This window comes from Rhincodon typus, chromosome 21 (assembly GCF_021869965.1).
Source record: "Rhincodon typus isolate 14 chromosome 21, sRhiTyp1.1, whole genome shotgun sequence".
NCBI lineage: Eukaryota > Metazoa > Chordata > Chondrichthyes > Orectolobiformes > Rhincodontidae > Rhincodon > Rhincodon typus.
In genome coordinates this window covers 15418198-15431210 of record NC_063352.1, presented here as the reverse complement: position 1 = coordinate 15431210, position 13013 = coordinate 15418198, and the positions used below count along the sequence as shown (strand labels likewise).

Here is a 13013-nt window from a genome sequence, read left to right as displayed (position 1 = left end):
ATGCGAGTGTACTTGTTAAGTATGAACATATGGCATGACTATGCACACAGCATTAGTCCCCGCAAACAGCATTGAGGTAAATGATCAGTCAATCTGGATCTTTTATGTTTGGAATGTTGACCAGAGTACAAAGAGAATTGACTCTTTTTTTTAAATAGCAACGTTGAATCTTTAACATCCAATTTGGTTACAAGAAGGGACTGGGATTCAACGTTAAGACCCCTCCAATATTATTGAACACTGTGTCTGTACTCATTTGGAGCTCATTTTATTTTGTATTATGTGGATGTAGGTGTTGCCCAGCATTTATTGCCCATCCCTACAATTGCCCTAGAGAATGTGGTGGTGATTAGGTGCTCAAACCCTGAAGGAGGCTTGAACCAATCTGAGAGTGCAACCAAACAAGCAGCGAATTTGTGTTCATGCTGAAAATTATTGCCATGAAGCACTGCAGCCTGTAATGTTCCAGATTGATTGTACCTACAGCTGAGGGAACTTCATGGATTGAAAATGACAATACATTCACCTTGATGGTGTTACAATGTTCACGAAAGCAGTGCCTGCCAGCACTAAAATAAAATGTTACTATGGTAACACCTCAGGTCTATTTGTTTCAAGCAGGTAAGTTCTCCTCACTAAATTTCAGCTTGATGTTGCTGCATTTACTTTTTAAAGTCTTCAAGTCAAACACTGATCCAAAGTAATGTTTTTAAACTCATCATTTTTACTCAGACTTGAAATGCAAAGCTGTAAAATTGGGATATGGGAGAAAATCCTTGGAACAGACAAAGCTGGATTCAAAACAGTACTATCTTGTGCTTCCTGTGAAGCATTGCACAGTCTAGCAAGGAAACACTTTATTTAGCCCTCTCATCTGAAACCTATGCCCTCTAATTTTGGACTCCCCACCCCAGGATGCCTATTTATCCTATGCATGCCCCTCATGATTTTATAAACCTCTATAAGGTCAACACTCAGCCTCTGATGCTTCAGGGAAAATAGCCCCAGCCTGTTCAGTCTCTCCGTATAGCTCAAACCCTCCAACACCAGTGACATCCTTGTAAATCTTTCCTGAACCCTTTCTAGTTTCACAACATCCTTCCTACAGGAGGGAGACCAGAACTGAATGCAATACTCCAAAGCGGCCTAACCAATGTCCTGTACAGCTGCAACATGACCTCCCAACTTCTTTACTCAATGCACTGACCAATAAAGGCAAGCATACCAAAAGCCTTTTTCACTACCTGCCACTCCACTTATGGAACACAATATGATAATATAATATTTACACACAATTTAAAGGAAAGAAGTGTAGGTCAAATAGAAGAGGAGAACAACTCAATCAAGATTGGTGTGACAGCAAGACCTGTATTTCTGTAGCAGCTTTCACAACTTAAGGATGTCCTGAAGCCTGCTGCAACCAATGGTATTCCTCTAAAGTCCTTTCCCTGTTGTAGGAATGGAAGAAACAAATATTATTGTGAGTTGATCTGTTTCAGCAATGTAGTTTGAGCGATAAATACTGGACAGACAGAGCAAAGAACTCCCCTGGTCGTCTTCAAACGTCCAACATTAGAAACTGTTATGTCCACCGGAGAAAGCAGACAGGGCCTCGTTTTAGAGTTTCATGCAAAGGATTGCACCATCAACAGGGCAGCCTTCCCTCAGTTCTGATGGAGAGTCACCCAGACCCCAAATGTTCACTGTTTTCTCCCCCACAGATGCTGCCAGGCCTGCTGAGTTCCGCCAGAAATTTCTGTTTTGGTTTCAGATCTCCAGCATCCGCAGTTCTTTGGTTTATTGTAGCATTCCCTCAGTGCTGCCCTGGAGTATCAGCCTAGGTCTTAGCACTCAAGGCTCTGGGGTGAAACTGGAATAACCCAGTGAAATGGCCTGAAGTGGCCAACCCTTCTAAGGAATGCCTTAGAGTTTCCAGGAGTTAATGTTCTGGTCATAGCTGCAAGCAACTCGGGATGTAACTATAGGAACATTAGTGGTAGCTTTAACGGTATATTTCTTTTGGACATTTTTAGTTATAAAGACATTGGACATGCGATGAATAAAAGGCAATTTAATCAACCTTTCAAAAATGTAGGATTTGTTCATTTTCCGGTTGGTGTGGGAAGTCAGGGTACAGAGACAGTGGTCATTTTAAGTGGCCAATGGCAAAAGTATAGATGCTGTAGCCTTTCAAGATCATAGGGCTGCTCTCTCATTAGAGAGAGAGAGAGAGAAAGAGAGAAAGACAACCTGTAGTACAGGCAGCAACAGTGCAGGAGCACCATGACAACAACAGGACAAGAAACTGCAAGTGGCTCGGACCATGGAATGGACAGCAGTCTTCAGAGACTGTTTGTGTAGGACCGACTGCAACAAAGCAGGAAGCCAATGCTGTGAATGTATATTGAACAACAGATCTGTTAGCAAACTGCTGTTCATAATACATTGGGATGAAAAAGGCTTAAATGCTTCCAGGATGTTTATTCAACTCCAGTACTTTATCTAAAAATCCATTCCATAGTCTGATATGTCTCCATGAAGAACAACTTTCTGACTGTCTCCACACCCTCACCTACTTTGATTTCTCCTCTAACCTGCATCAGGTCTGTATTCCTCCAATTCTGGCCTCTTATGTGCATCTCTGAATCTTAATCAATCCACTATTGGTAACCATCCCCTCAGCGGCCTGAGTTCTACGCTTTGAAATTCCCTCTACAAACCTCCAATTCTGCATTTATCTTTTCAATGTTATTGGCCATTATCCATGTTGCTATGCAACCACTTCTCTGGGTGAAAATATCTCCATGTTTCCTAATAATACCTTATACTAGGGATTAACCTCACGGTATTGCCTAAGCGCTCAAATGCCTCCTTTATTTCTGGGCAGCTAGAGGACATGTATTACGTGAGATGTAATCTGAGTAGTGTTCTGATCAACTTCCTTGGAATTGTATTGTAATGTTTTGGCTCCTGTAGTTCAACCCTTCCTCAGCTGCACTGCATTAGGCAGACATTTTAAGCATCAAATCTGCAAATGTTTCCCATTTAGATCTTAACTGTTTCAGTATCATTCAGGGAATATATAAACATCACACACTGTTCCACTTATTGGCATTACACATCGTCGACCATTTTTTATGTATATATATTATATAGATATTTGCAATTTGCACTGAGTTTCTGATGCCGGTCCATTGATGTGAATGGAAGATGGCAGAGATTTACAGCTCAGTACCTTCATCCTGCCTCAACGTGACCCCTCCAACAAGCACCCATTATTTTCCATGGTGGTAAGAGTGTGTGACAGCATGTGTTCCTAACACAGGCTGACATTACAGATAGCAAGTGGTGGATGTTCACCTTCTGCCATACTCCCCTGCAGCTCTTCTACTGAGTGTGGCTTCACATTCACTTTTGGCTGGATTGACTAAGAACTCCATTTGTCTTTCTGTAATTTTACCACAAAGGAATCAGTTCATCAGATCTTTGGCCCTGTCCTGTAATCTTTGGTCACCATTCTTGGCTCCTACTTGCCTTATTTTATGGTTATTGACCCAGCTGCTCTGGTCTGTCCTGATCCTGTTCACTGGATGCTAACCCTGCTCAATCCTTCAGCTCATTTCTTAGGCATTCCAGAAGATGTCTCCAAATCGTCTACAGATTTGAGTGGAACAAGAAAAAGGAACCTCTCATCATGAATTTGGTCAACAGGTCAGTGCTGTACGTGACCTGAGAAACAAAATGTTCAAGACATTCAAAAGATTTTGCTTTACCATTTTCTTTGAACCCAGATGAGAATATTGAAAATAGCAATGAAAGGAAATTAGTTGGCTGGACTGCCAAGCATCAGCCATTAATTCTGAGTGTCTGTTTTTGCTTTTCAATTCTTCCAGTGGGTCATAAAGATGGTTGGATTAGTTGACCAAAGGCTGGAATGTAGAGCAATCATGATAATGTTTAAAATGCATTAATTAGACATGGGTGTTGCTGGCTAAGCCAGCATTTATAGCCTAGGAGGGTAGTTAATAGTCAACCATGTTGCTCTGGGTCTGGAGTTACGTGTAAGCCAGACTGGGTAAGGATGGCAGCTTCCTCCCCAAAGGGAGGAGTGAACCAGATGGGGTTTTTCCCGATAATCAGTAACCCTTTCACAGTCATCATGAGACTCTTTAACTGCTGATTTATTTTTGTTGAAATTCAAGATCTCTACACGCTTCCCCCCCCACCGCCCCCACCACTTTGCCATGGCAGTATTTGAACCTGGGTCCCCCACAGCATTACCTGGATTATAATAGTGATAATACTGCTAGGCCATCACCTCCCCAATGATAGAATCTCCAGAAAGAGATTTAATCACAACCAGCAACCCTATTTATCAAATGTCTTTTGGAATTGATCCCAAGCCATGGGTCTACCATGAGCTTGCTGGAGATGATGCTGTCTCAAAAGAAGTCCAGCAGATTGACCCAGGCAGGATGCTCCCTTTCTGATTTCAGCTGCTGACTGGGTTACTGTCAAACCAACACTTGCTGGGCCTATACCTTGGGTTGAAAATTGCCCTCGTGTTGTTTAATGACTGCACTCCTCAGCACTGTACTGTATTTGTTCCAGTTACTATCAAAGCTTAGATGAAGGGTGAAGACCTGTGCTGGATCTTAAAATAAAAACTACTCAGTGATTTGCACTACCTGCGCTTTCACCACAATAGCCTTGCAATTTTCTCCCTTCAAGCATGTATCCAATAAACTTCTAAAGTTATGGTGGAGTCTGTTTCCAGCTGTCTCCTCATTCCCGATCTGGCAGTGAATTCCATATCACCAGTCCTCTCCGAATAAAAGAATTCACCCCTTCTCAGCTCTAGTGCTTCCGCCAGTGACCAGCCCAACTGCTAATGAAGACTTATCATCAGCCAACATTCAGTTAGAGCATTCTCCTCTTCTCAGTCAGAAGTTATGGATTCAAGTTGAACAACTTGAAGACAAAAATCTATGGTGACAATGTGGTACTGAGGGAGTCCTGCATTGTTGTCCTCTTAGATGAGATGTAAACTGTTATCTGCTCCAAGGTGAAATTTATGTCACTAATTTGGGAAAGAGCTGAGATGGTTTTCCCAGTAACCTGCTTAAAGGTTGATGCTTCGATCAAGATCACAAAATGCTGCCTGAGCAGCATTAAAAGAGATAAGGTGTCATGCATTAAATACTGAGATCAGGCAAAGATTTATTTTCTTCTCATTAAGGGTCATGAGTCATAGTATCAGGCATTGACCATCCCTGACAACTGAGAATCTAACCATCTCTCTGTGACAATCAATTACATACTACGCTGAATCTGTACTATCAGTATTAATGGTATTCTTTGGGGGAACAGTATGGAAACAGGCCATTCAGCCCATTGGGTCCACACCGATCCTCTGAAGAGCATCCCACCCTCTATCCCTGTAACCTTGCATTTCCTGAGGCCAATCCACCTGGCCTGCACAACTTTGGACTGTGGGAGGAAACTGGAGCACTCAGAGGAAACCCACACAGATATCAGCAGAATGCGCAAACTCCACACAGAAAAGACTTGCTCACCGAGCCAGTGGGTTTGTTTGCAGACGTTTCATCACCCTGCTAGGTAATACCATCAGTGCACCCCCAATGAGGCGTAGGTGTTCTGTCCCGCTTGTTTTTTATATGCCTCGGTTTGCTGGGGTGTTTGGAATGACTTCCGGTTCTGTTTCTCAGTGGTTTGTACACCGGGTCTAATTCAATGGGTTTGTTGATGGAGTTCTGGTTTGGAATACCAAGCTTCCAGGAATTCCCTGGCGTGTCTCTGTTTGGCTTGTGCAATTATGGATGTGTTGTCCCAGTTGAATTTGTGTCCCTTGTTGTCTGTGTGTAGTGAGACAATTGAATTAGACCCTGTGTACAAACCACTGAGAAACAGAACCAGAAGTGATACCAAACACCCCAACAAACCGAGGCATATAACTAACAAGCGGGACAGAACAGCAACACTTCACCGGAGGTGCAATGATTATGTTACCTAGCATGGTGACAAAACGTTTGCAACTAAACCCACCGGCTCGGCAAACATGTCTACAACCTCATCCACAACCCAAGCTACAAATCTTCTCAAACTTTCCACACAGTCACCCGAGGGTGGAATCAAACCCGGGTGCCTGGCACTGTGAGGCAGCAGTGCTAACCACTGAGCCACCAAGCTGCCCAGTCCAATTCTATTTCTGGTTAATAGAACCCCCCAAGGATTACCATTAATACCGATAGTACAGATTCAGCGTAGTATGTAATCGATTGTCACCGAGAGATGGTTAGATTCTCAGTTGTCAGGGATGGTCAATGCCTGATACTTGTGTGGCACATGTGTTACTTTCTTCATCAGCCCAAGCCTGATGTAATCCAGGTTTTCCTGCATATGGACATGGGTTTCTATAAAGTCACAAATGGTGAATACAGTGCAACCATCTCCAATTCTGAGCTCGGGATAAGGGAAGGTAATTGTTGAAGCAACTGAAGATGGCTGGGTGTACACACTAACCTGAGGCAACTCCTGTAGTGATGTCCTGTGAGAGAGGATTAACTTCCAACAACCCTTTGGAGCTGTCTTCCTGAAAAGGTGATGGGGAAAGAGTCTTTGAATATTTTTAAGGTGGGAGTGAATAGATATTCTTAATAAGCAAGAGGGTGGAAGGTTATCAAGGGCGGGCAGGAATGTGGGTTTGAGGTTACAATTGGACGGGTCATGATCTTATCAAATGGTGGACCAGGCTCAAGGGGCTGAATAGCCTATTTCTGCTCCAATGGTCTCACTCCTCTTTGTGGGAGATTACTGCATGCAAATTGCTTCCTGCATGTCTCTGTTATTCATTCACAGGATGTGGTGTTGCTTGTAAGGCCAGTATTTATTGTCCATCCCTATGGGATGGTTTGGCAGCACACATAGGCCAGAGTAGGTACAGATGGCAGATTTCTTTTACTAAAGGAGAATTTCACCAGTGTCTACATAGTCAGCACTAGACTAACATTTTATTGAATTCAAATTTCATCATCTGTTATAGAATCCCTACATTCAACCCATTGAGAAATTCAAAGAGAATCCCACCCAGACAGCCTGTCCCTGTAACCCTGTATTTCCCGTGGTTAACCCACCTAGCCTGCACATCCTTGGATGCTATGAACAATTTAGCACGGCCAATCCATCCTAACCTGTATATCTTTGGACTGTTGGAGGAAACTCATACGGACACAGGGAGAATGTGCAGACTCCACACAGTTGCCCGAGGGAGGAATCAAACCCAGGTCCGTGGCACTGTAAGGCAGCAGTGCTAACCACTGAGCCATTGTGCCACCCTTGTTATGGTGGGATTCAAACTCCAGCACCCAGGGATTGTCAATTACTAGTCCCGGGCCATAACCCCAAGGCACTACCTCCCCACATGAAACATTTCAACTTTGACTTAACATCAAGAAGCACCTTATTGGGCTGTGAAGCACTGTGGTATCTCACATGTCCTTGAAAGATACAATTATTAATGTAGGCTTGAAGTTGTTACCGATTAAAATAAGGGGGAAATTAGCCAAAATAACCTTTTTTTTCACATTTATTTAAAGCCAATGGCAGTAAATGCAATCAGTCAAGCACAATACTGCCACATGCCTGTCATGTTGGATATGATACAGTCATTGGCAAGGTTCAATAGGACACACACATTTTGCAGCCTGACGCTGGAGGAATTCCACTGAAAATGTAGTCCCTTGTTTTTAAAAGATAAAAATAAACTGGCTTCCCAGAATACATGAAGTGGACAATTTTCTCTCGTTCCAACTCTCTGTATATAAGATTGAAGTTTTTTCTTGTAGATAAAACTGACAAGAAATGGAATCCTCTTCAAACACCACAACACACCTAAATAACATTAATCACTCCCAATAGAGCACAGAATAGCATGAAGCGTCAAGATGCATAGCTTTACATAATGAAAATACGATACAGTTTCATAACTTAATAAAAATATAACAGTCATACAATTTTTATGGGGCTTTCTAAATTTTTTGTTTTTTTACAATTTACATCGGTTATTTTTCAGGTTTTGAAGAAACTTCAAAACTGTGACAAACACACTGGGTCATTGGACACGATATAAGACAATTAATACCTCAAATCCGAGAATTACAATTGACACTTTTTTTTCAAACCACAGGCAGATAGATGCATTCATTATAATTCAGGCGTTCAACCAGACTTTATATACGGTTTGTACAATTGTTAATACAACAGGCGTGTTCCTCTCCAACACACATACTAGTGAAATTCAAAGTAAAACTCAATGTCGTAAAGTAATTGACAAAAGAAATCTTCAACTTAAACAAGGCACGTCATTGTTCATTTTTTAAAAAAGCATACAATGCTTTTTCTTCAACATTGAAAACCAAAAGGAAAAAAAAAATTAAAATGATAATCTAAAAAACATCATTTATATATATCTTATTTAAAAATGGCTTCAAAATAAAGTAGAATTCAGTTTGTGCTCGAGTTTAATCATCTTAATATATAATTTAATATAGATAGAATCTTGGGTCAGTAAAATCTCTCACCTATGCATGGGATCATTTGCAAGTTTTAGAAACATTTTACTTTTTTTTTTCAAAAGGGCGATGATGTAGTTTAGATTTCCATACCGGGAAATTCTAACGCTTTCCCTTCACAAATCTCTATTTCTGCAATGACCCAAATCTGCCACAGGGAGGCAGAAGATGCACATCTAGAACTACCTAACTGGCCAAACACTTCTAAAAAATGTTTCTAACATAACCTAACCAATAAGGCTGGTGTTATTATAATGTGTGCAAAAGCCCTTCGCGATCCTTGAGCTTACAACTGCACTAGGGAATTTAAGTAAGTGGTTGTGTGGATAAAATGTTCTTTGTTCATAACCCTTTAGCAAGTGGAGAATATTGCAGGGAGCATTTCGCCCTGTCTTGCTATTTGCTTCTTTTGTACTCTCAATCCTGAACTTTTTTGTTTTAAAACAGGCCAGACACCATGTTTAGGACAGCTTAGTACCATGGATATGTCCAGGAATTATTTGACATTCCTCAATTAATTTGAATAAGATGATTTCTAACTTAAGGGCATGTCCAGTTGGGACAACCAGTCATTTCTGCACTAAACCAAGGCGACTGTGGATACTAGATGGACAAATGGAAAATTAAAATCTCTCCACAGTGCGACTGTGGCCAATAGAACAGACTGTGGAATGTCTAATGACTTGATGCCTCCCAGTGACACACTCAGCCATTCTTGACCCAGTTATCTGGCTTAACCACCTGAATGTAACATTATAGCTGTTGCTCTATATCTACAGCAGCCATAAAAAAGAAGACAACTAAATAACAAGCCTTGTGTGTCTTTGTTTTGTTTTTAACTTGCTACACTGCGGCTAAAGACAATTGAGTAGACACCAGTTATATACAGGGGCAAGTTCGTAAAGGGGACAATGAGGACAGATAGACCTTCCAGTTTGGATTTTATTTCACTTTTTCTTGTGCGTCAGTATATCTTTCTTGCTACAGTTTTGCAGAGAAGTGGTTCTAACCAAAGACACCTCACTGGGTAAAGAAACATACTGGGATACAGTATGTTGGCCTGACTGTAGACAAAAGGACATTATGCGAGTACATAAAACACATGATGGTCTCCAGGTCCATAAAACATTGAAATTCTTGAACGGTGCGAATGAGGGACTCTTGATCAAACTGACTACAAAAAAGAAACACAAACACCTTTCAAAAAGTGGTCTGATCCATATCAATATATCGATGGCCTGGTGGGAAACATTAACTGACAACTTCAAAATCACAACACACATCAAGCACAGGATCTGAGTTCACCCAAAACAAATAAACTTTTTAAAAAATATATAATGCTTTGTACTCTGTGGAAGGAAGATAGCCTTCCGCCTTAGCAAACTAAAACTGTAAGCTTTGGCAATTCAGCTTCTCTGGCAGTGACTGAGCATCCAAACCTTTCTCTCTTACACTCCTTAAAGATTCTTTGTCTGTCTTACTAGGAACTGAGTCCTGAGAATCTCAATCAAGCTGAAAGGACGCTGCATCATTTGATAATGATAGCAGGAGAATCGAACAAACTGGTCCCCAGTGTCTAGGAGACAGATCAATGCCCATCCATTCCATTGTTCTTAATGAAGTACTTTTCCTGATGCATTCTTCAGGTGCAGAGTCTTACTCACTGAAGTGCCCTATGCTGGAACTCCCAGTGCAGTGCTGAGGGGGTGCTGCACTGTCAGAGCTGCTATATTCCAGACAGATGTTAAACCAAGGCCCTAGGAGCCATGTTAAAGATCCCGCATGGCACCATTCAACACAGAGCAGGAGAGTTATTCTAAACAATATCTACCTGGCATTCCCATTCACTAAACGCAGATGAACTACATGTCTATTCCAATGTCACATCCTCAGTTCAGTGGGTGCTGCTCTGGCCTCTTGAGTCAGAAGGCTGGAGTGTTCAAGTCCCACTCCCGATGATTTGAGCTAGGCTGACACTCTGGCTGTGCTGTCTTTCTGGCAAAATGTTAAAGGTGCAAAGTGCTGTCCACCCTCTCAAATAAATATAGAAGATTCCATGACAGTATTTTGAAGAAGAGTGGGCGAGTTCTTCCTGGTGTTCTGACCACTCACCCATGCACTAAAAAAGGATGATTTGGTCATTTGTTTTGTTATTGGGAGCTTCCTATATACGAATACAAATACCGCATTGCACACGTTACAGCATTCTCTACATTTTAAATGTACCTAAATGGCTGTAGACAGTGCAATGGCCTGAGGGTGTGAAAATATTATATTTGTGCAAAGTTCTTTCCTTCTTAAAATCTGCTAGTCACCAAGAATGCAACAAAATCCAGAGAAAGAAAATCAATGGAATTAAAATTGCTCTCTTCCAGCCCGCACCCTTTATAGCATTTGTATGAATATTTTTCACGGGTAACAAAATATTCAAGAGGATGGAATTGAAATTATTCATTTCTAAGCTCTTGAATGAGACAAATTCATGAGGGAAAAAAGAACACTCATAAGTACAAAACATTTGACTAATTATTAGAGCGAATGAGAATGACTGCATTCTGACTGAATGAAGCTCAGCAATAGTTAGCCTTGAATCAAGGACTTTATTCTAACTGTATTGACGATTGGTGACTTCGTTCAATCCAACTTTCACCTCAATCCTCCCTTCATAAGGAGGTGGCAGAAAGTTTGACTGACATTTTGTCAAACCTTGTCCTCTATCACCAAAAAATTTGTCTCTCTGTCAATGTGAAATTCAATTGTATTTTTTTCCATTTGAATCAAGAATTAATATGTTTTATATTCAGATGTTTTAATCTGTACTATTCCTCCCCACCTCCTCAACAAAAAGCTTGAATTCCAATTAAACAACATGATAGACAGGAAATAAATTATTCATTTGAATGCTGTCATTTTAGATTATTGCACCTTGTTGTGAGATTTATTTGTATCCCTGAAGGGGCTGATTCACTGGTCAAAAGTCCTTTGACACATTCCCAACTGGTCATTATTCAACTGCGAACCTGGGCCTTGATTGGTGGCTGTCTATTTCACTGCAGCAAGATTGGTGATTGACTGTAATTATTGCTCACAAAGATGTGACATGGACATTTTGCAACAGGAGAGACCGGATACTGATCAGGAGCTAGAAACCCGACTGAATAGTTGACTTTGCTGGGCCAGGGAAGCTACAATAAAGCTGTTACTCCTGAGACAGCTGCATGGAGCACTTACACACTAAACCATACAGTGGCTCAATTCCTCTGCTCTTGTGTAAATTCCTCCTTCCTCCTGAACAATCAAGTGTTGTTACATAAACATCGTACCTTCCTCTAACCCTTGAAGAATTGCTGAGTCGCCCATGCCAGTTCTAACGAAAGGTCATTGACCTGAATTGTTGGTCTGGTTTTCTTCACCCCATAGATACTGGGCATTTCCAGCATTGTTCTGTTTACACTCTCTGTTTGACCACCAATTGACAAAATTACTAATACTATTAAACATGAAACATAATAAAAAAGCAGCCCAGCCCAAATTCCATGAGCCTCTTGTCACTGTCATTGCATTCGGGGGATTAAAAAACAGCTCGAAATTTAACCATGTCCTTGTGTGCCATCTCCATCATCTCTGATGAATGTTTACAAACCTATCTTATTTCTCATGCTTACAGTGTACATATACATCTCACATTAACACCTTGTTTAAAAAAAAAGTATTCTAAGAATTTAAAGAACCTTGTGTTTGCAGGATCTCAGATCTAATGTTATAACGATTTAACCTTGCATCATTTCTGTCTGCTGTAGATCCTGAATCATTAGCCATTTTATTACTGTTTTGGTTGAAATGTGCTGTCAGTAAATTGAATCCTGCAGATCTTCGCAGATCCTGAGGTAATCAAATTGGGTTTTTGCTTTGTTTGTTTTTCATTCAAATTGTACAAACGCAAAAAAAAACAGATGGGTTCATCATGAGGAATTGTGTCTGAGACTGGTCTGGATAGGATTTTAAAGATCACTGTGCCCACTTTGAGTCCTGAGGTTTTCTTGCTGTTTACTGCTTCTCCTTCATTCTAACATGGCATCCAGTTGGTCAGCCAAGTCATCAAACATGCTGCCAATGTCGTCTAGAATGCTGCCTGCGCTCTTAACTTCAGATGTGGTCCTATGGAAAGAAAAGCCATTACAGTTCATCTGTATGAGTAATTGAAAAATAGAAAGCCTATTTATTCAGTCAGCCGAATCGTTGAGATATACTCTGTTGCAGTTATTACTTCGATATTTCAAAATTTACCCCACTTTAGAGTCTGTCAAAAAGGCAGCAGGCATTTTTAGGTGTACCTATTTCTGCCATTGAGTGTTGAGAGACAACATGATAATCCACTTAGATAACAAGGTGTAGAGCTGGATGAACACAGCAGGCCAAGCA

General features: G+C 41.0%; 1 protein-coding gene across 2 annotated transcripts in view; it reads right to left on the bottom strand.

The window, feature by feature from the left end:
- Positions 1 to 7604: 7604 nt before the first annotated feature.
- Positions 7605 to 13013, bottom strand: part of caskin1 (CASK interacting protein 1) — a 579066-nt gene continuing 573657 nt past the window's right edge. For both annotated transcript variants that reach the window (XM_048609909.1, XM_048609910.1), the window contains one exon: positions 7605 to 12749. In XM_048609909.1, coding sequence (XP_048465866.1) covers positions 12653 to 12749 — 97 coding nt within the window. In that variant the 3' untranslated portion in view covers positions 7605 to 12652. The remainder of the gene's footprint in view (positions 12750 to 13013) is intronic.